The sequence below is a fragment of the Mastigoproctus giganteus genome, chromosome 1 (assembly GCF_048544385.1).
Source record: "Mastigoproctus giganteus isolate SK-2022 chromosome 1, ASM4854438v1, whole genome shotgun sequence".
NCBI lineage: Eukaryota > Metazoa > Arthropoda > Arachnida > Uropygi > Thelyphonidae > Mastigoproctus > Mastigoproctus giganteus.
Window position 1 is genome coordinate 265,915,592 of NC_143575.1, and position 24,217 is coordinate 265,939,808.

Genomic DNA, 24,217 nt, shown 5'->3' on the forward strand with positions numbered 1-24,217 from the left:
TAACCAGTTCAGGCCAATCTCTCGCTCTTCCAGCCTCTCGAAACTTATGAAGAAGGCATTACTTTCAACCATAACCAATCAAATCATGTCTCACAAACCCCCACAAATTCACTATGCCATTCCCGGAAGATCCACAGACACCAATTTAACATTCATAACAAGCACCATTCTCAGAGCACCAGAAGCTAAAGCAGAACTTTCCGTCATTGTTCTTTAGCGGATCAAGATATAATCTCAAGAAAAATCACTGCAGGAGTTCCCCAAGGCGGAGTCCTCTCCGGAGCATTATTTACTGCAGTCATTATTCTGTTTGTGCAAGAGAGTGAAGACATAATCTGCTATGCTGATGATATTAAGCTACACACCTAGATTAACCCGGGCGAACATATCTCAAAAATTAATGAAAAGATCAATCGAAAGCTACACAACTTAGAATCCTATCTCCATCAATTTGGACTACTTATTAATCCTGCAAAATCAGTTCAAATTGTCTTTTCTGTGAAGCACCAACCCACTGAAGTCCAAGCTTCTCTTGATGGCATTCTCCTTCCAGTGGTAAATATACATAGGACTTGTGAATCGTCTTCGATTGCAACCTGACCTTCAAGCTCCACATTGACAAACTCATAACAAAATTCTGCAAAATGCGGTGGATTACAAAACAACAACTACTTCACGTTAAGCCAGTGGTTTCAACCTTTTTTTAATAACGGCACTCCTAAGTAATTTATTTTATTTTGTAGCACCCCTACTCAATCTACTCAATACTCAATTTTCTGTCTGTTAGATCAGCTTATATATATATACAATATCAATGACGTCTACTGGATAATGAATCAAGTAGATCGATGTAGGATTTCTTGATTTTCAATTAATTGATAATTTGCATATGGGACTGAAGTCCAAAAAAGAACAGTATTCTATTAAAATAAAAATGTATTTTATTTAATTTGTATGGAAAACTTTGATGGATTGATTTCAGGGAAAAAATCCTGGATGGAATGAGTTACGCCTCATATTTCTTGCATTTTCTTCTATGAAAATGTTTGTTGCGTTTATACATCTACGAATGTAATTGGACAGCTGGCAATGTTGGAAATATGGAATTGCAAGACTTGTTGGTTGTACATGGTCTTCGGATTTTTCTTCTGAAAAAGAAAAAAAGAAATATCAACAACTATTAAATAAGTAAATAATAAAGGAACATTAGGCATAAGATTGTATAAAACAAGTTATACAGTAATTACAAAAAATATAGGTTAAATACAAGTTAACCTGTATTACATATTTATCACCAGCGTTCGATTCATTATTTTAAATTTAATGGATACTTTGTTTTCTTTTTGTATGCATGAGTTGCCATCAGTTAGATGGCCAGAATCATTCACTCATTCATGTGACGTATTCATTATCATCTGAAGCATATCACTTAAGGAGAAGTTGGAGTTCACTTAATCCGATTGTCTCTTTAAATCAGGAATGGAATAAATTATTTATGACAACGTTATAATTGAATAGCAGTAAAGTTAGTAATCATAGCAGCAATGATTCTGGGTCATGTTTTTAACGAAGGGTGCAGTTGAGTCCTTAAAAGTTGGTGAACTATTATTTCTGTAATGTTTAAAATGGCCTGTTAGATTTTATAACCGGATACCCCTCCATGGATGAGGAAACAGGTCATATGCATGCAACACGTCACGGTATGAATATGCACACTTGGTTTTGAACAGCAAATTGCAAACGTTTCGCACTCTACCAGTTTGATGGCCGTTCCTGGATGTGGAGAATGCCAGCGGAACAGTTCCTTCCTGATTGTATCCTTCCCAACAATGAAGTTTAGTGGAGGCAGTGTCGTGACAAGGGCGCTCGAAGGCTACGTCAACCAGAACGGACCGCTCTCTGGCTCTAACAGCAAGACGGAACTCTACGATGTCCTTCATCAACTGTCTCTTCAGGTTGCTAGGGCCAAAGGTGAAAACATTTGCAACCGGACTCTGTTAAGAAGGCTCAATTCAAGTTGATTCTATGCAAGGAAAACAGTAGTTTGTGTCCCATGAACCCCAAACCTCCGCAATGCTCGACGAAAGTGGAGCCATGAAGATGTGACTTGGAAACCTAACAAATGGTGTACAGTTCTCTTCTCTGATGAGTCCCGTCTTATCCTACAAACAGATTTTAGACGTTATTTCATCTCGAGACAACGAGGAATGCAGTACTGTCTCTCTAACATCAGAGAAAGGGACAACTGGTGGCGGTGTGTTCCTGTGCGGAATAATGAACAACAGCATTACCCTTCATGTTTTTAACTGCGCAAAAGTACGTAGAACAGATGCAGATGCAGTTGGCCCAAATTTTCTTTACATACACGACAACGCCACGGCACATAGAGCTCAAGTGTCCAGGAATATCTTGAAACTGAAGACATCCAAGCACTGCCATGGGCAGCACAATCACGAGACTTGAATCCCGATCGAACATGTGTAGAATATTCTTGGCCGCTGCATTGCACGCCAACAGTCAACTCTTCGGTCATTTGGTGATCTAAGGTCTGCGCTAGTGGAAGAATGGGATTTGTTGCCACAGGATCTTATGGAGACCCTTATATTCATTACTATCAGGCCTGTTTAGCCATTGGAGTGAACACACGCCGTACTTATGGCATGTGACCATGTTTTCGAGCATATTGTATCGCTTCTGTAATGTGACTTTTTTGGTAATTCTTATGCAACCCCTATAAATGTCCGTTATACCTGTTCGAAGTTTCTCGCTGTCTTCTCATTTCATTGCTATTCTATGGTACACTTCCACACCAAATTTTGTCCCGATTCATCGCAAGCTGCCAGAGTTACACCAAGTTTTCTACGTGTTCTGTTAATTTTGACGATTAGTGTATTTATACAACGCTGAGCATTTAATTTGCCGGGCTGCCATACAATGCTCAAATTCCCAAAACCCCAGTAATGTAGGTAGCATTGTTAGACTTAGAGAATATGTATGTCTAAGATTACGCAAAGGGTCATAGTGTTAAGGATCAGGGCACCGGTGGTTTCCGACAACTCCACTCTTGAATTGAGCTGCAGTTCGCTGTAGACGTCAGAAACGTTTAGTGTAATGCAAATTTCTATTGTAGTTCTGGCCACTTAGTCTGGAGGACTCTGGAGCACCATCCGCCCTTAGTTTCCGTCCATGGCACAGGGAGCCGGGCCCAAAATGTTCGTAATCAATACTCTGGCTTTACCGACATTGGGGTCGCCTGAGCAGCTTCCCAGGGAGTCCCAAAAATGTTAGAAAGGAGCATGTGAGAATAGTGCAAGAAGGAAAGGGAAGGATAAGAGAGAGAGAGAGAGAGAGAGAGAGAGAGAGAACTAGAGGATGTTGAAGAAGGCATATGCCAAGAATTGTGGGGAAGCATGTGGTCACAGCAAGTTGGGCCATGCGACGCCAGGCGAAGTAGTAATGAGAGCGATTGGAGATTGGGAGAGGGGTTTCCATCTCCTAGAGATGGAAACCCCTCTCCCAATCTTCACAGTCACATCACTAGTGTGCCGTGTGTTGGGTCGTCATGGTTGCTGACGGTATACTCCCAGCGTATGATACCCTATTGGAGGTGACGGTTAGCACAATCCTACCCTTGCGGCGTCCAGGGTTAGCATGATTAATCTATGTACCAAATCAGTGAGTTGTTGTCAGTCAGACCCGGTGGGAGATCAAACCAGTGCGAAGACACACTCAGCGGAAAGTCAAACCAAGTTGAAGATTTAATTAAAGATTTGTGTGATCCGTATAGATCACTTAGATCAGTCAATGGTTATCCATGGGAAACCAAGATCGGTTTAGTGTCCTAGGAGGCGTTTGTATTCGAAACTTGTACGGTGTTTCTCAACATTGTTTTCCTTCTTTTGAAGAGGTTTTGGGCGAATTGGGTTAAGGCAAAATAATAATTTTGGTCATTGATGAAAAGGTGCTCCGACCACGGGGCATCTCAGACTTATCATTTGCTCTACACCTGCCCCCCCCCCCCGTATGATGATCTACTGTGTAGATCATCATACGGGGGGGCAGGTGTAGAGCAAATGTTCTTAGCCTTCCAGTCTGTTCACAACTGCAGATCTTCAGTTAAGCCCAGTGATACCAACTTATGTTTAATTGAGCCATGGCCAGTAATAAGAAACGTTACGTTTAGTAGAATCAGGGTGGTGGTCATTTCCTGGACACAGGTTCTGTCAGGAAGAAACGTCTTGGTGCCAGCTCCTTTTCAGATTCAGACCAACCTGTATGCCAAATCTGTAGGAGTTTTTAGGGTATAGTGTTTTGCTCTTGTTTAACATCATACGCTATGGTTGTTGTTGTTGTTGTTTGGTTTTTAGGAGCATTAGCAACTAAGACCACATACGCTATGGAACTCAGACAACCAAAATGCTGTCTGATAGTTGGCCAGCAACGAGAATTCAGGGTTCAAACCCCTTGGTTTTGTATACACGTTAAAGTTCACCCGGGAGCAGTTCGGCAATCTGTTTAGGGAACCCCGAATTTGTAGTTTCGCCTCGATCGTGCTGTGAGTATGAATTTCTTTGAACTGCATAATGGAAGATTTTAAGCATGAGCAACATTTTGTTATACAGTGTTGTTTTCGACGTTGAACGCTAAAGAGACTGCGAGAGGGAAATGTCAGTGGTTTACAAAAACACGTGTTTGAAGAAAACTTCAGTTGGCACGATCGTTGGCCGTTGACGTTGACGATTCAGTTGACCACTCTCAGACTTATCATGTAATGGGTTCTGAGAGTACTTCTGTGAATGAGGTTCATCAATGGCACAAGCGTTGATATGCTAGAAGATATGCTAGAAGGAGATTATTTCGAATGGGAGAACGTTCCTGCAGACCTCACCAACGAAGACTAAAATTAAGGTAAGTCCTTTCTGTGAATATATGATCAACTGTGTTATTTTATAGAACATGTTTATCAAATTACGCAGTTTTCCTAGCGGTCCATATTAGAAAAATTCTCTTAATTACATATATTTTATATTTAAGTAGAAGTGTATTTTGAAAAATGAAATGTCCAATATGTAATGCCCTCATTTTTAAGGTACATTGCCGTCTTCCACTAAAGAGTCCATTCATTAATTAGCCGATGTCAGGAGGAGGGTGTAGAGTGTTTTCACACGAGGTACTCCAGTTTATAAGACCACATTTAGAATACTGTGTTCAATAAGCAGATCGCACCTAAAAATACATGTATTTTGCATTTAATCCCTATGAAACTTCAATAAATTCGAATTTTTATTTTGTCATTAAAAATAACTTGAGAGAGCGAGAGAATTACAAACCTTTGCCCTTTACCAGTTGCGGGATGTATTCCCTCCAGAAAGCACATTTCTTCTCAGCATATCCACGACCTATAGATGTAGAGCTCATCGATGAATTATCATAGATTAAATATTCTTTCTTTTGTGTTGTGTACTTGGGCCATTCCTCTCTTTCTGTCGATCCATCAGGTGATATATTTGGATTCCTGAAAGAACGAAAAATACATGATGTTTCCCACCCATTTCTCTCTTTAATCCTATATCTGTCAATTTCCCGAAAATTAGCTGTTGGAAACATTGCATGCCAATGAAAGACAAAAAGTTACTCTATCATACATCTTAAGAAGGCCGCCGTAGCCGAGTAGTCAGGAGCGGGGTTGCAGTAGCACACGCTCTTTGAGTAGACCGGGGTTCAAGCCCCTGACTGCTGAATACGGTCGATCTGCCAACCCGCACTGGACCAGCGTTGCAGATTATGGTCCATTTCCCTCAGCATGAATTGTTGAGGAGGCTTCCATCCTGCAGTGGGTTGATAATGGCTCCACTTTACCTTTTTTTTTTTACATCTTAAGCCACAGACCACCATTATTGACATTGAGATTATGGGCACGCTTAACGAGCTAATTTGAAAGATGGTTGATAAAATTGGAATAAGCCATGAAAATCATTCCCACACCGGTGGCAAATGGTCCGCATTCGTATCCCTTAAATAATGCCAGGCTCTTGTAGGGGCTGTTTTCACCCCGTTGCTTAGTTAGATGGTCTGAATCATGGACAGCAAGGGTCCAGAAAACTCTGATCGGATTTTTCGTCCATAAAAACAAGTAAATCATCCAGAGAGCACACTTGATTTATTGACATAATACATATGGGCAGAAGCTTTAGCTGTTGGTGGCCCTTATAAGACAGTTTTTTTAAGGTGAGCATATATAGTTACATAATGTTCAGTGTCAAGCGGCACCGGGGGTATCCCCCAACTACGCGTGATGCATATAGTTCATTCTAAAGGCCACTATGTTTATGTGTAAGTCTAGGGGTTATGAAATGTAGTGTTGAGTTGAGCTGTTCTTCTGGCCATGGTGAGTAATGAGCAACATTGACCCACGTTGCCCCTCACTCACCACGCGTGCAGGTAGGCCAGGCAGTGGAGTAGAAGCAATGGTACCCTGGCAGGGCTACCGCGGAATTTCCAAAGTTTCCATGGCGTGTCCTAAAAAAAAGATTATAATCAAGCACGGGAATATAGTGCAAGAAGTCCACCAGTTCAGGAAAGCGTACCACAGGTATTTCCATCCATGCTTGTTGCACCGCAGTCCATAATTCCGTCGTATTCCTGGGTGGAAGATCCAAAGCTTGAACGGATATTTCCACAGCATTCCAAAGATACTCCACAGGGTTAATGTCCGATGAATGGGGAGGTCATTCCATTGTAGTAAAATCTGCGGAATGTTCTTCGAACCATGTTCTAGTCACCATGGCTCTGTGGGGAGGCACTTTGTCCTTCTGGAATAGTCCATTGCTCTATCGGTGGACGATGACCTTTAAGTGATGCAAATGGTCTGCAAGGATATACACGTTACCTGGACCGTTCAAAGATACATCTAGATATACCAGAGGTTCCAACGTGTGTCAGTTGAGCACGCCTCGGACCATTACCGACCGTCCAACTTCTTGAACAGTTGCTTGTGGACAGGACGGGTGCACAGCTTCGTGCCGTTTCCGCCGACACGCACCCTCTCGTCCGCTCGAAATAACTGGAAACGGGACTTATCGGATCAGGAGACGCGTCTACATTTATCCAAGATTCAGTGCCAATGTTCTTACGCCCGATTGAGGCGTAGAGTCCTGTGTCGTGGTGTCAGCAATGGGACTCTGATAGGTCGACGGCTCCCATAACCTTTTCCGGATAATTATCGCCTGATGATCTTGCTAGAGACGTTTCTGGCACCTCGTTTGTTGATGTCCGCGGTGATTTATGCCACTGTCTCTCTCCATTTGACTGAAACAATGCGAGACAGACGTCGACGGCTACGTTCATCCACCAACTTTCTCCACCCACAGTGCTGACCACGATATTATGTTATTCCGGAAATGACGTATTCTCGATACACTGGTGAAAGCACTAGTGCTATTTCTGTATTACCTCCGGGATAGAGAGAGACCATGCGACGGGCACCCACTATTATCCCTCTTTCAGTCGGTGAACTCACGACATTTATCCATACTGACGTCGAATTTCCGTGTACCTATATACCTGCCGAGCTGTGGGTTCGTCTACTAGCGAGAGGGTTGGCAGCGTCGCGTTCTCCAGGAACCAGATAACCCTTGATTTCTGTCCTTTCAGTGTACTGCTACTCAGTAATGATCAAGTGTTCATGTCCTTGTGGTATGTGTTGAATCCTACTGTAAAAGATGCTACGAAGGTTCTCATAGAGGGGGAAGCAGTATAGCAGATGGTTCCAGTCCTCGATCTGTCCACAAGAACAATAGAGGTTATCTATTATGCCCATGAAAGTCAATTTTTGATTGATGGAACCACGCTCAGTTTTAATGACGTTGCGTAAAGATCTGGGAAGAAACAGGGTGTAGCTTTCAAAAAATTAGTGAAATGTCTGGAAAAAAATTTTAGGTAATGAAACCCTTGTCGTTTTCTGTCCAACTGGCCTACTAGGTCTGTAGAAGCTTGGCTGCATTACGTCTTCTCAGTCTTGCCGTCATTGAGGGTGTTGATGGTTTGTCCAAGGATGAAGGTTGGTATATCCCTGGACACGCAGTAATAAAGTCCTCGACGGGTGACCTCTAGATCGAGCAGAAGGAGGCCTGAAAGGACCTAGAGGGCTGCAGAACTGACTGCGCAGCAGGTCCTGGTGAAAGTTAGTAGGATACTATTGAGGCTAATTATGCGAGCATCACTAGACTCTGGGGAGATTCCCTTGGATTGGAAAAGTGCAAATGTATCTCCCATACATAAGGGTGGCTCTAAAAGTGAAGTTGGAAATTATCGACCTGTCAGTCTGACTTCAGTAGTAGGGAAAATCATGGAGGCAATGATCAAGAGTGGAATTCAGGATCATTTGGATCGAATTGAAATTCTCAAGGATAATCAGCATGGTTTTGTAAAGGGAAAATCATGTTTAACAAATCTGGTTCGCTATTTCGAAAGGGTCACTCACGAGCTGGATTTAGGGAATAATTTCGACATTGTTTATTTAGATTTCAGCAAAGCTTTTGACTCAGTCCCACATGAGCGGTTGCTTTATAAGCTGGAACAGGTTGGAATCACTGGGAAAATCCTTAGATGGATAGAAGGATGGCTTCAGGGCAGGAGGCAGAGGGTTGTGATAAATGGCTATTCCTCAGATTGGGTTGATGTAAGAAGTGGGGTTCCCCAAGGATCAGTATTAGGACCACTGTTGTTTTTAATTTTCATAAACGACATTGATGAAGGGATAGAGGGCGTGATGTCTAAATTTCCAGATGATGTTAAAATTGGTAGAGTAGTTAATGATCACTGTCAAGCTGAGCTTCTTCAGAGAGACCTAGATAGACTTCAGGAATGGTCAGAAAAATGGCAGCTGTGCTTTAATCCAACAAAGTGTAAGGTATTACACCTGGGAAACAGTAATCCCAAAATAACTTATTCACTTGGTGGAGTTCAACTAAACCCAGTACTGGAGGAAAGGGACTTGAGTGTTACGATACGGTCAGACATGAAATTCTCTGAGCATTGTAAACAGGTTGCAAGGAAGGCCCATGGTGTCCTATCGATTAACTATCGAACTTTTGCAAGTAGAGATAGGGACGTGATAATCCCATTATATAAGGCTTATGTTAGACCACACTTGGAATACTGTGTTCAAGTATGGAGACCGCTCCTAAAGAAAGACATCGAGCTTCTTGAAAGGGTGCAAAGAAGGGTAACTCGCCTGGTGAGATCGGCAAAAGGGCGTCCTTATGAAGAAAGACTTCGAATATGTGGGTTGCAGAGTTTGGAAACTAGACACCTTAGAGGAGATTTGATTGAGGTGTTTAAGGCTCTGAGAGGCATCAGTAAAATGAATGAGGACGAAATTTTCAAGATTATAAATGATGCTAGAACTAGGGGACATAAATTCAAGTTACGGGGGGAAATGTTTAGATTGGACTGCAGGAAGTTTTATTTTAGCCAGCGAGTTTTTAATTACTGGAATAAGTTGCCTACATGGGTGGTAGAGGCTGACAGTTTGGGGAAATTCAAAGGTCATCTGGATAGTACTTTCGGGTAAGGGAAGCGCATAGGATGATAGGTTTAATTTCCTTTTTATTTTATTTTTTTTATTTATTAATTATTATTATTTAGTTATTTATTTTATTTATTTATTTTTTTTTTTTTTTGTTTTTATCATTGTTTTGTTCGGATTTTTTTTTTTTTTTTTTTTTTTTTTTTGGCTGGTGCAGCATAAGCCATAGGCTTTCTTGCACCATGCGGCCGTTACTAATACTAATACTAATACATCGCTGGATAGTTTCTAGTTTGCGCTGGTTGCAGTTCAATGTAGCTCGATAAAACCAGACTCCGGAGCCATATGTAACAATTGATAGAAAGATGAATTTGTAGAGCAGCTTAAGCGTGGGCCGTTCAACCCCCGGTCTAACTGGCTAACCCGAACAAGGTGGACTGTATAATTCCTGACCTTGGTATGGAGATGTGAAAGGTGCAGGAAAAAGGTGATCTTTGAGTCCAAGACGATGTCCAGGTGTTTAAGTTTGGTGATTAGTTTGATGGAAATTCCTTGGATTTTAATCTGTGGAGGTCTTATTGTCTGCAGGGATCCCTTAAGGAGGATGGACTGCGTTTTCTGTGGCACCAAGCTTATGAAGTTCGCTCGAATCCTGCAAGATCCGAATAACGTGATTTACAATGGCTTCAAGAGATGCTCTTTAGTCTACAGCGACCGATATGTTAGGTTGTCGGCGAATGTCTTTGGCAACAGGGTCCCGATCAAGAGTTTTCTCATCTAAAGCAATGTTACTGAGGAAAGGGACTAGAAATCTACCATAATCTGCCACACTGGTCTAGTGCGGGTTGCCAGATCGACCGTACTCAGCAGCGGGGAGGTCTTGAACCCCGATCTACCCAAAGAGCGTGTGCTATTGCACTCCCGCTCCTGACCACTTGGCTGCGGAGGCCTTTAGTTGATCAGCAATGTTTAGCAGTGAATGAAAATCAGGCTTTCGCTGATTTTCAGTTAGTGGTTCTCTTTAGTTCTTTCAAAGGTCGTAGCCCTCGCGAGTCACAAAGTGGTTGCAATTACCATGCCTCTACACCAGATGGAAAAGGCTTGGTTCACATCCAGTCAGTGACGCCAGGAATTTTTATGGGGTATTTTTGACAACAGTAATGCATTAGTCGGTATTATGAATGCTACTCGCGTTTTCTCCCGGAGAACTCGGATTTTCGACCATTACCGAATAATACGCACAAATACAGACACAGTACATACATACACGGACACCCTAAAACTTTAACTGCTTTCCGCTTATAGGCATACAACAGTAGGACCTTTTGGGAATATGGAAGTCGGTGCTTCCTGAAGAAATCGTGCCTGGCGTTCCTTTATTTTTCATTTTCATTATTTTTATAATGAATTTATGTTACATTAGCTGTATGATTTTAGGGGCATCAACAACTGAGGCCACATTGCGTACATGAGATATCTGGAAACTGCGTCTGTTCTGTGTCAATTTACTGTTTGCCGGACAAAAGATCTAAATTTCTGGGAGAAAAACCGTGCTGTTCTCCCCTCAGACCGACTAACTCAACCAAGGTGTGAAAAAAGTCCCTCCCCTAAACATTCCTTGCGTTATTGATGGGATTCGAAATCAGGTTGTTTTCCACACGATGTGAAGCAGACGGTGGTTATACTAACTGTGTTACCCAGATTATGTGTGTGTGTGCGTTGAGCACCAATGCAACAATTCCATGAAGAGTCAATATACTCACACTGGCCAAAAATTATATCAACCTTTGTATTAAGACAGTTACAGACAAGAAATGCAAATATATGCAAAGAAAACTGTGATTTGGGGTGATGACGTCTTACCTTGTTGAATATAAAGACTTCCTCATAGGAATTCAACCAAACGCAGAAGTGTCTTATTTCAACCCGTACCAAACTCAGGGAATTGAAGAAATTGGGTATTGGCAGTCTCCTGCCTATTCTGAAATAATTTGTTTCAGAGAAAAAAAGAGAAATCCGCTTGCAGTGGTGCCGAGAACGTTGTGAATGGACAGCGGAACAATACAAGAAACTCATTTAGTACCACGAATTACGATACACTTTGTATTACACTGATGGTAGGCAGAGACTGGCGAGAACCTTACGAAGCGATCTATTCTGCTTGCTTTGTTAAACCCAAAAATGTGTAGAAGGTAGCATAGTATGGTAAATGTTTTTGATACCGTTGGAAGGTCGAACGTCATTTAGGGAGTACCTGAATTTTGTATCAGTTCTACAGCACTCTGCAATGTTACACTTTTATCCCGAACGCGATGGCCACTCTATGGTTGATAATGCAACAGTGAATTATGTCAGAATCGTGCAAGAATGGTTCAGAGAACATGAGACGAATTTACGCAATGTTCCCTGGTTCCCAAATTCACCCGATTTCAATCCTATTAAGAATGCCTTTGATATGTCGGAAACAGCTATTCAGCAACGAAGTCCTCTTCCTTTAACTATGTCATAGTACGAGATATGTTGCTGGAAGAATGGTTACAATTGGACCAAAAGGTACACCTTATAAAATTTCAGTAATTATAGCAATGTTATCACGTGGAATAAAAAGTACTTAATTTCAGTGTAATCATCTTATGAAAGAATCCTTACCCTGTCCTCGCAAAGTTGGCCCAGTGTCTCATCATTCTTCTTGACAGCTGAACTTCAGCAGGAATAGCTTGATTCATCAATGGAGTGTGAAATAATCCCATCACGTAACTGATCTCGATTGTGTGATACGCTCCCATCCATTCTGGAAAGAATGTCGAATGTGGATGGTAATCGAACCTGTACACGTAAACGTTTGCCCCATAATCAGCATAACTTTTCAGAAATTGGTGCGTTGGACATACAAAATTGATGTCTCCCATCAGTTGATCAGCTCCACTTACGTAATTAAAATCCACCCAGTCAGTGTATTCATAGATGATTGACTTCTCGATGATATTGTCCTTGTAAGGAGAAAATGTCTTTATGCAATCTAAGAACTGCTCATAAGTTATCGAAAGATTATTGGAGAAAACGAATATTTCGGGGAAATACAATGGAAGAAATAAGCTTCCATCATTTAACGTAGTGCCGATAATAATATTTGTGTTCTTAAAATTTTTCTTCTGTAGAGATATTTTAGGATCTTCTACAAGAAAGTAGCCGTCCACAACTGGAGTAAAGGGAATATGTAAACTGCGACCACCTTTAGCTGCTTTTTCGATTATGTCTTTTGCATCTTTCTTTCTGAGACAGTCTAAAATAGCATCAACGCGTCTTTCTTCATGAGGACAACTTAATGCCTTTGCCAAACGAAGTCCAGTATGGGTATTCTTTGTTTTACTCTGCATTGACCATGGGGATGTTGCAGTTCCACTCTGCATGATAGCTCGGTTGAAATAATTTCTACTAAGTGGAGAGAGCAGATGGAAGCCCACGCTTGATGCTCCTGCGCTTTCTCCAAACAGAGTGATGCTCTCTGGATCTCCTCCAAACCGTGCAATATTTTCTCGAACCCAACGAATTGCCATTAGCTGATCGAGTAATCCCACATTTCCTGGTGCGCCTGGATGATCGAAATATAGAAACCCTAAAGGTCCAAGTCTGTAATTCATGGATACGACAATTACATTTTCCTCGGAAGCTATGCCTTGTCCATCATAAAGAATCATACTTGACGACCCAATTATATATCCACCTCCATGTATCCATATTAGAACTGGTGCATTTTGCGGTGCTGGTTTTGGTCTCCACACATTCAGATGAAGACAATCTTCGCTCGAAATGTTTGGCGATAAACCTTCCATGAAACTATCAATTTGCTTATTTCCTAATGAGATTTTCTGCATACACTGGGGTGGCTTTTTACTAGCATCGAATACTTTGGTCCATTCATCGATGGGTATGGGGGGCATGAAACGGTATTTTCCTAGTGGAGGTTTTGCATACGGTATCCCGAAGAAAGCTTCTACAAAATTTCCTTGTTGTGTCTTTATAATTATTCCTTTCACCGGTCCTTTAGTGGTGTGGACAATCACCTCCTCGACTTCAATTGACTCTGTGTTCATCGGCTGAGAAAAATATGGCGTAAATAATGCAGTTATCAAAAAATATTTCCAGTTTATGGAGAAGAATAGAATTCCTGATTGTGACTTCATAGTTTTCAGCTATTGTATGATCCATTAATCATTGGAATCTCTCTAGAGGGAAGGAAAAGAGAATATAAGAATTAGAAGGATTACTATGAAATACGATCGCATTACTTAATGATACCGTTAATGTATTATTTGTTCTGAACGTTAAAGCTAAAAAAATTGAAATTTGCAAAAAGTTTATGAATATAAATGGCAACACTTAAACTAGACTAAATTGAAATAAACTTTGCATTAGGTGCTGCATATGGTAATGTGATTTTTGAAGTTATAAAATAAAAACAGAGTTTTTTTGAGAAGTGTGTCTTGTCAAAAAAATAACTTTTACCAATCAACATTTCGAAAACTTTTTCGGAAGATTTGTATTACCAGAAGTCGACTGGTTACTGGATGCTTTCTTGCAAATATATTTTTCTAATGGAAAGTATCTCCTATTTAATACATCTGAGGATATCTCGCTGTAATCTGGCTCAGATGAAATGGAAATTGCTATCTTCACCTCAAATCTTGGCTTGCACACGCTGACTGCTAATAGAATTGGACAACGAGGTGGCGGCGTAGTAATCTGTCAAAGGAGTTCACTCCCCCTGATTAAGGAATCCACTAATCCAGGAGGTGACATAGAAGCTGTTCTTGGAATCTACCGAATTGCTAGTTTGTCGATCTCTGTGTGTGCCATTTATTTCCTTCCATCAGTTTCTGAAGATTCCGTCCTTAATCTGACAGCATGGCTGCCATACACAATCAATCATGGCCAAAAGCTCATCATCCTCGGAGACTTTAACCTTCCACTGCCAGGCACAAAGATGCTCCTAGATACACTGTCATTGAACATGTGGGAAATGGGCATTGGTCATATTCATGTGCCTCCCTCACATGGCGATGCCACCCTGCAGCGCATCTTCACAAACTGTTCAGTAAAGGAAACTCTTACCATAACTGAAAACGTCCTCCCGTCCCATCACGATCCGATCGCTGCTATGATATCAGTGCAGGCAAGTACAAACTACAACCACTGTCAGGAGAGTATACAATCCAAAATACATCAACATTGGAAAAGTTACTACCCTTTTCCAACTTTACCCATGGAACATACTGGCTGAGCTTAACATTAGTGAGGCTGCCTACTGGCTTTCGAGATGGATGGAATTCATTGCAAGGTCTGCAATGTCCAAAACTTGCATCCTTAGTCCCTACTCAAAGCCATGGTGGAATGACCTCCTGACTAAGGCATTTAAGGAAAATCAGGCAGCCCATGCCTCCTACAAGAAGTTGCCTTCCAAGACTCATATGCCAAATTTTCCAAAGCAAGGATGGATTTCCAGAACAGTAAACAATCAGCTATTGACAATTTCATGAACGGCCGGCTATCCTGGGGAAAACGTGTGTGTAGTCCCTAAGTCATACTTGCACCCCTCTATCTTTAGAAGTCCAGGAATGGTGTGAGCATGTGCTGCGTTTTAAGCGAGATCACTGTGTGTCCGAAGCATATCCTTGAAACGAAGCGCTTAACGTATCTTCACCTAATAGTAGTACAGAAATTTCCGATGAACAGCTAATAAAAATAATAAATTCACTACCTGACAAGCCCACCATAGGAATTGACGCAATACTTCTTTTTAGTCTAAAAAATGCTTCTTATTTCATCAGCAAAGAGCTCACTCAATTCAACAACAAAGTACTCAAATTTGCATAGGTGCCTTCAAGCTGGTTATCATACAGAGTCGTGGCAGTTCCGAAGAAGCCTCGTGTGAAAACACCGGCTGACTTTAGGGCCAAGATCAATTGCTCTCCCTTCCTGAAATGCCTCGAGAAGTGCATCTATAATGAATGATGTAGCACTCGCAATCTTTGCGCATAGGCCAGAACATACCCATTATGCCATGCCTAATAGATCTACTGTAACCTGCCTACAGTCATTATCACAGAAAATACTTGACGCCTGGAATGACAACGAAAATCTTCACACCATTTTTCTGGACATGAAATCATCTTTCGACTCAGTCCAAATCACGCCCCCTCGTTCTTGCCTTACTTGAAAGATTCTACGGGATATCCTTCACAGGCAATGGAATTTCAGTCTCTAAAAGCGTCGAGGTAGGGATCCCATAAGGTGGTTTTCTCTCAGCCTTGCTATTTGCAGCAATATTCGTTTCACTAATGGATCAAATTCCAGAGTTCCTATCGTATGCTAATGATATTGTATGTTACTTGCCATGCAAACGGCGTGTTGGTGACTCACAAGAAAGACAAACCTCATCTGAATCTGTAAACATTACATTCTGTAAGTATGCCAATTTTTTTGGCTTGTCAGTTAATCCAGAGAAGTCAAACTATCTCATCTTTACGCCAAGTCGGATGACTTCTACTGATACTGCATCTTCTGTACGTCTGGAATTGGCAGGAGATGTTCTGACTCCCACAGACAGTATCAAATTCCTAAGAGTAATCCTTGATGCCAACCTCACCTATAAAAAACAAATCGAAGCTCAGTGTTCCAAAGCCCTGAGAGCCTTCTGGGGAATGAAAATAGAACTGTGAAAAACGCACAATAAGCAAATAATCAGGAAATACCTTGCAACTTGCTTCTGTAGTGTGCTCTCCTATGCCGTGGAACTTTGGTCGGCGGCACCACCCACCAGCCTCAGGAAACTATGGGCTTCGAATTCTGAATGCTGAAGTGGGCCAACTTGTGGTCGCACCAGATCTACACGACATCTAAATCTGCACTCTGCTCCAATATGCAATACACGCCCACAGTCCACAGAGCCCATGTGCAAAAAATAAAGGCAGTCCTTCATCTGTGCTCAGGTAAGTAGGATCACATCAACATCTGGAACACGGTTGGTTGGCGTTTGCCAGGCAGACATCTCCGTAGTACCCCCTCCTTGTGTTCAAGGCTCCAGCGATTACAGAATTTCAAGAGACACTTCCCTAATATGACTCTGGACACTCTCAACTCGCTCAACATCGACCTGTGGACTATAGACAAGACATATCGCGATGGCATCTTGTCCTACCTTGCTGTTTGTAAAGGACATTTATGTAAGTGCCTATCTTAGTTAGCCGATGTCATTTCAACTTCTGCTCAACTTGTAGTCCTTTTTCGTTGTAATTACTTCTTCATTTTTACAGTTTGTTTATTATTTTTGTTTTTTATTTATTAATTATTATTTAGTTTTGTTTTCTATTAAAAAATCGCTTGTATAAACAACGTATTGTAAGATTCCTCTGGAATTCCGTGTAAGGAATCACAATAAGTGATTATAATTTGCATAACAATAAGTCCCACTTCTATGAATCTCATTGCATTTATATGGTAGTGTAGATTAATTTCAGTGCACTTCGTAGGGGGTATACACCAGAACAGGCGGCTCAAAGACCAACTGCAATATTGTAATAGAGATACGATGATCCAAAAAGTATCCGCACGTACTACAGTTACAATACACTATCTGTCCCTCATCAACTATGCTCAAGACCGTTCCCCTTCAGTTACAAATTATTAATATCAGTTTGTATCAGTTGTATCTTACTTATTATGAATCATCAATGATTACTCAATCATTCTCTTCCATTACTACTTTTTATCACTTACATCAGTAAAACCCATCTCAACTCTTATTCTCTTTTTGTATATTTCTTTCTGTCCTTTAACATATGAAATGTATTACAACTGGAATCCTCTTACCTCAGTAATGTTCATTATAGATCACCCATTCTACCTTAATTACTCTCAATTTACCATCTTAGTCATCCCCTTTACCACCCTTACGTTATTTCTTAATCATTAATTAACAATCGTAACAAATTATCTCAACCTTAGTAACTAATTGCCTAATACAACAGGAATGTTCTTTTTTTTTTTTTTTTTAAGGACTATCACTCAATTTCTTATGAGTCTTTGAGTTCAGGATTCGAGAGAAAAAAAAAAAAAAAAAACAGGAACAGACTTGCGTTCCGGAATGGCTGCTACTTCCAATTTCCTTCGTGGAAGACAGGCTTTCTTCCATTTTTTGGGCACTCTGCTTTCCTTCCTGGTGGACAGGCTTTCTTTATTTTCTTGGCTCACATATCTGCACAACTGGCCATTTCTCAACGGGCCGGAACATAGACACGACCCTCTTACACAACAAAACTTCGCAGATATATCCTGCGATTTAGTTGCTGGGGGCCGATCACCCTATCACTGCCCTCCGATGCCGGACCAGGCTTTCTTTCTCTTCTTGTTTACCTTAACCTTAAACTTGATCACTGCCTTTACGGCCTATCACTGCCTTCCTTTCTTTTTCTGCTTTATCTTGCTACCACGAGATATGAACTCCGACCACCAAAACATCCACTTCCACTTCAACCCGCAACTCACGACTTTCTTCCCTTAGACCGCAGAGAAGTCATACAGAGTTGATATTTGCTCCATCACTTCCCCCCCCCGAACTTTTCTTTTTCACTCAAGTTTGGAATACCTCCCCCAAGGGCTCGTAACCAATCCCCATACTTTTTAATTTTTTCATTCCTTATTATTTGCTAAAACATCTCACCACAGCCGTCTCCCTAGCGCACAAACCAACCCTTCTCTAAAAATTTATTATTTTTTTCACACGGCATTATGATCTTTTCATGTTTGCGGGTCCCCTACAAAACACTCATTTTCGTGTTCACATCTTCTCTGCTAAATATATCGAACGTACCCAAATAGCAGTCACCCTGACGCCGTTTTCTTTTTATGCGAACACTGGACGTCCACGCATTTCCTGTTTACTCCCTAACGGTGGCTTAGATCAAAAGAGACACATCATAATCCAGTTTCACGGTCGTATTATTCTTGCCCTCAGCAACCCTTTCTCGCCTTTTCGCAAATGGCACCCCTCCTCTAGTACTGACCGCTATCCCTGTTTCTCTCTTATATTACTCGAAATTATTTCTTTCCATTTAGCCGCTATTTAACATCACTCATCATCATCAGCCTCTCGAGGTCAGAGGCAGGTGTTCAGTTTGTTTGATGTCGGAATCTGCGCTTGCAATTGCAATGTTCCGGATGTTAATATCGTCAAATCATGCGTTTTCAATTCTTTCTTTGCGACATCATCATCAACATCAGCCATTTTCAATTCACTGCAGGATGAAGGCCTCTCCAGCAACTTTCCAGTTCCTTCTGTTTTGTGCAATAGCCATCCATTTACTACCCAAAAACTCATGAATTTCATCTATCCATCTCCGCCTTTGTCTTCCAGGTTTTCTTCTAGCTCCTCTTGGGTACCATTCTGTTATTTTCTTAGTCCATCTGTCATCATGTCTTCGAGCTATGTGTCCTGCCCAAGACCATTTTAGTTCTTTAGTTTTGATAAGAATGTCCTTTACTTGAGTTTGCTGCCTAATCCATGTGTTTCTCTTCTTATCTAACAGTCTGATTCCCAATATAATTCGTTCCATTCTTCGCTGTGTCGTTCTCAGCTTCTCCTCCATTCTTTTGGTGAGTGCCCAGGATTCACTTCCATAAGTCATGGTGGGGAGTATACATTGGTTCATTAATTTACTTTTCAGACAAACTGGGATAGATATTGCTTTCAGTATGTGACTATATTTCCTGAATACTATCCATCCAAAATGTATTCTTCTCTTGACTTCCAGCCATTTATCATTATTACAGCTAATAACTTGTCCCAGATAAGTATTGACTCCACCTTTTCAATTACTGCTCCTTCAATCATTATTTCCCTTTCCGTGGCATACTTGTTCATCATTACTTTTGTTTTAGCCATATTCATCTTTAGTCCAAAATCCTTACTAACTGTGCATAACTGATTAAGATTTTCCTCGAATTCTTTGGGATCGTCGGAGCAATATGGCCTTAGTTGCTAATGCTCCTAAAAACCAAATAACAAACAAACAACAACAACAACATTTGGGATCGTGGCTAATAACCACAATGTCATCTGCAAATCGTAAATGGTTTAGGTACTCTCCGTTCACATTGACTCCTTTCTGCGACCAATCTAATCTTCTGAAAGCTTCCTCAAGGGCAGCAGTAAACAGCTTCGGAGATATTGTCTCTCCTTGTCGAACTCCTTTCTCAATTTTAAATTTCCTACTGTCTTTGTCTAGTCTAATAAAGGAGGTAGAACTCTCATATATTTTCTTCAAAATCATAATATGCGGGGTATCTACTATGCCTTATGCTGTATGGAGTCAAATGTCTTTTCATAACCCACAAATGCCGGGCATAATGGTGTTTTATATTCATTTGCTTTCTCCAATAGCTGTGATATTACATGAAGGTGATCCATAGTTGAGAATCCTGTCCTAAAGCCAGCTTGCTCTTTCGGTTGATTCTCATCAAGTATTCTTTCTAATCTGTTAGTAATCTAATCTCTTGTGAACAACTTGGTGATGTGGTATAACAAGATAATTGGTCTGTAATTTCCAATTTCTGATTTATCTCCTTTCTTATGCAGCAAAACTATGATTGCATTATTCCACTGCTTAGGCGTCACAGCTTTTCTAATGTATTTGTGAAGAGTCTTGTCAGTTTTTGTGTCATGTCTCTTTCTCCCAATTTTAACAACTGTACAGTAACTTCATCTTCCCCCGGGGCTTTCCGATTCTTCATTTTCTTCAATGCATGTTCTACCTCATCAGGAAGAATATCGGGTATGTTGTATGTGTTACTAATTTGCGATCCATCTTCCCCACTACTGGCATCATTCCCTCGCTCATTGTATAATTCTTTATAGTAGTCTTCTGCTATTTGAATTATTCCTTCTCTGCTATTTATAAGTACACCATCGCTATTCTTCAGTTTCAGTATCATTTGTCTTTCTGTATTACTGCTCATGGCTGCTGATTTAAATCCTTTGTTTTCCCTTAATGCTTGTTCTACTTTTCTTGTGTTAAAACTTCTTATGTCTTCTCTGAGTCTCTTTATAATGGCTTTTCATAACTCAGTATACTCAATTTTCTCCCTGTCAGTGTTTTTCTTGCTCTTCATTTGTCGTCTTTGGTTCATCATGACAAGTGTTTCTTGACTAATTTTTTCTTCTTTGGATTTCTGTTTCCCTATAGGTTTCTTGGGCTTTATCACTTTCAGAAAGTTGTAATATTCCTCGTCGATATCTTGGTCCTGAGCAGTCTGCAGAAGCTCAGACTTGTTCTTAAGTTCCAGTACATACTGCTTTTTCTCCTCTTCTGTTATCTCAAAGACCTTTGTATTATTTACTCGAGTCAGTTTTTTCCTTTCCTTTCCTACATCTATATCAAGTGTACATCTTACCATTCTGTGATCACTTCCAACATTACCTTGTTCAGGACAGTAACATGATTCACGATACACCTTCTGTTAGTGAGGATGAAATCGATTTCATTAGTTGTTAATCCATTTGGGCTCTTCCATGTCCACTTTCTGTTCAGCGTTTTCTTGAAAAAAAGTGTTCATTACTGACAGTCCTTGAGATTCTGCAAATTCCACAAGTCTTTCACCTCTTTTATTTCTTTCACCAATTCCAAAATTTCCTATAGTTCCTCTTTCTGCGCTGTTTTGTTTCTTTCCAACCTTAGCATTGAATTCCCCCACTAATGACAGTGTAGTGAGTTTTCTGTTCATCTAGAAGACTGTCAATTTTGGTGTCAACTTATATTTAACATATACGTCTATAACTTTCCCATCCACAAATCCAGTGTTTCTTCAAACTTTAAATTTATTTACATTAAAACTAAATATCCAATCTTAATACTTACTATCTTTAACTTAATGGTCGGTAATTCTCACTTTCCATTATCCTTCCTAGATTTATTTTAGCAAAATAGATATATCTATTATATTTGTAAGGTTACCATCGTCACCGTTCCCATAAATATATTTATATACTTTTTTTCTATACTCCTAAATTTTTTTTTTTATGTAAACCCCAAACACGAGAGGTATTAGGACCTATAGTACTTAGTACCGTGCTTGGGTTGGAGGTTGAGAAAAAGAAAGAAGATATTTGTTGACACTGGACTTGAACTTCTGTAGACTGTAATTTTCAGGAAATACGTATGAAGGAAGGTTGTTCCAGAAAACGGCAGTTGAATGAATAAACGAGGAAGATGAAAAATTGGTTCTGTGGGTTTGAAGTTGGACAGTAAATGGATGTTGGCTGGTGGCGGCACGTGTTCGGACTGTTTTGAAAGAGAGAGACCAGGAATTATAGAATATAATTCAGAAGAACAGTGCCCATGGAAGTATCTGTAGAAGAGGCATGCAGCAGAAACAGTGCGTCTATGAGAAAGCGAGTGCAGAGACTCTGTTAGAGATGAATCATTAATTAACCTAACTGCCCTCTTCTGAATGGAATCAAGAAGCCTGAGAGAGGTTTTGGGGGCACCACCCCAGATGTGGGAACAATATTCCATGGCTGGAAGGATTTGCGATTTAAACAGAGTTTGGAAGCTGAACAGCTGTTTAGAAGAAAAGTAACGCCGAGAACAAAAGAGAAAACCAAGTTTTTTAGATGCAGAGGAAGCAATATTTGTAGTGCGCTTGTGCCAAGAGAGATTAGAAGTCAGGGTAATCCCCAAAAGAGATATATCATTTTGCGTAGAAATCGGAGAGTCACTAAAGATAAGCATAGGAGCAGAAGAATGCTTTTTGCGAGATATAAGACAAGACTGAGTTTTAGAAGGGTTGAAATCAACTAAGTTGTCTTTGCCCCACTGGAGAATTACCTGAAGATCGGCATTTAGAGAATTGGTAGCAGATTTTCGAGAAGTTGAGGCTGATTGAGCAGGACAAGGTTTCTCAAAATGGAAAGTGGAATGCAATGTACTATCATCGGCAAAACTATAGATAGGATTTCCAGTCAATGGAAGAAGGTCATTAATATACAAAAGGAAAAGAGTGGGAGAAAGAACTGAACATTGGGGGACACCGGCATTAGTGGAGAAGTTAGAAGACAGAGAGCCATCTACCATTACCCTCAGAGAGAGAGAGAGAGAGAGAGAGAGAGAGAGAGAAAGAGGGAGAGAGAGAAAACTGGATAACCAATTACTAAAAACAGTTGGTAAACCATAAGATGGAAGCTTGTTTAGAAGATCTTTATGCCAAACACGGACGAAAGCCTCTGAGATGTCAACTATTTGTGATTCAATGAACCTTTCCATTGAATTAGTCCATAAATGGGTAACATAAGGAAGAATATCACCAGTGGATCGACACTGACGGAATCCATACTGACGATCATTGATCAGACGGAAGGTTTCTAGGTAGTTTAAGATTTGGCGGTTAATTGATTTCTCCATTACTTTAGAAAGAGTAGAAGTAATTGCAATGGGACGATAATTGGTTGGGAGGGATTTGTCACCCTTTTTTAGGAACTGGCTGGATATGAGCAAATTTCCAAGCAGAAGGAAAACCCCTGTGGAATAAGAAAGTGAAAAAAGGTGGCAAAGAATAGGAGTAAGTTCAGGAGCACAGGTTTTGAGAACAAATGGAGAAATACCATCCGGACCTGAAGCTTTCTTAGCATCAAGATTCGTCAAAATCCTTCTGACATCCTTTTGACGGAAGACCACAGGAGGCATTGAATGTAGCGTGTTGAGAATGGTGGGAGGTGTTTTACCAAGATCATTAATACATGAGCTGGAAGACAAATGGGATGCTAGCAGGTCAGCTTTATCCTTGGCTGTAGTGACAACAGAACCATCTGGTCTGGAAAGAGGTGGGAGCAGAGATGGGCAAAAGTTGCGGCCAATAGCTTTGGAAAGGGACCAGAACGCTCGGCTACCATTAGGAAAAGAAGCAAGTTTTCTACTCTTAGCCTGTTGAAACTTTAGTTTGGATTGATTAATAACTGCTTTACAATTGTTGTGAGTTTTGTTGTAGGCAGAAAATGAAACCGAAGGATTAGAAACAAGCCAATTGGGATATACAACATTCTTCTCTTGAACAGCCTTAGCGCATTTATTGGAAAATCAAGGTTTAGATAAAGGACGAGATTTTAAAGTGGAGTGTGGGATAAATGATTCGATTCCTGCAAGAATAATTTCACTGACACGATCTGAGCAAACGTTGACATCAGAAGTTTTGAAACAGTAATCCGATGAGTGAAAAGAAGAAAAGAAATCTCGCAGGTCATCCCATTTCGCATTCTTATAATGCCAAACAACACGAGGTTGGGAATTGCCATAAGAGAACGGCTCCATTGGAGAAGAGACAATCACCAAGTTGTAATCTCAGGTGTCTAAAGGACCTCTCACTTCGACCTTGTACTTAGAAGGGTTGTTTGTGAGAAAAAGATCAAGCGTGTTGGCTGTATGATTAGGATTGTCCGGTATTTTTGTAGGTAAATGAACAATCTGTGCAAGGTCATTAGTGATTGCAAAAGCTTCAGCATCTCGACTTGCTGTGCCCATGTGACTAGAAAACGGAAGCCAGCTGGAGTTGTGGACATTAAAATCACCGAGGAAAATTACCTAACTGTTAGGAAAGTTGGACTGGAGAAAGTCAAGTTGCAAAGAGAGGAAGTCAAAGAGC

The 24,217-nt window shown here is 40.7% G+C and overlaps 1 protein-coding gene across 1 annotated transcript in view; it reads right to left on the reverse strand.

Annotated features, from left to right (window-relative positions):
• The window catches only part of LOC150091939 (uncharacterized), a 73,150-nt gene that overhangs the window by 40,238 nt on the left and 8,695 nt on the right, over window positions 1-24,217 (reverse strand). The window contains exon 2 of the mRNA XM_090370371.1: window positions 12,179-13,626. Coding sequence (XP_090226497.1) covers window positions 12,179-13,626 — 1,448 coding nt within the window. The remainder of the gene's footprint in view (window positions 1-12,178; window positions 13,627-24,217) is intronic.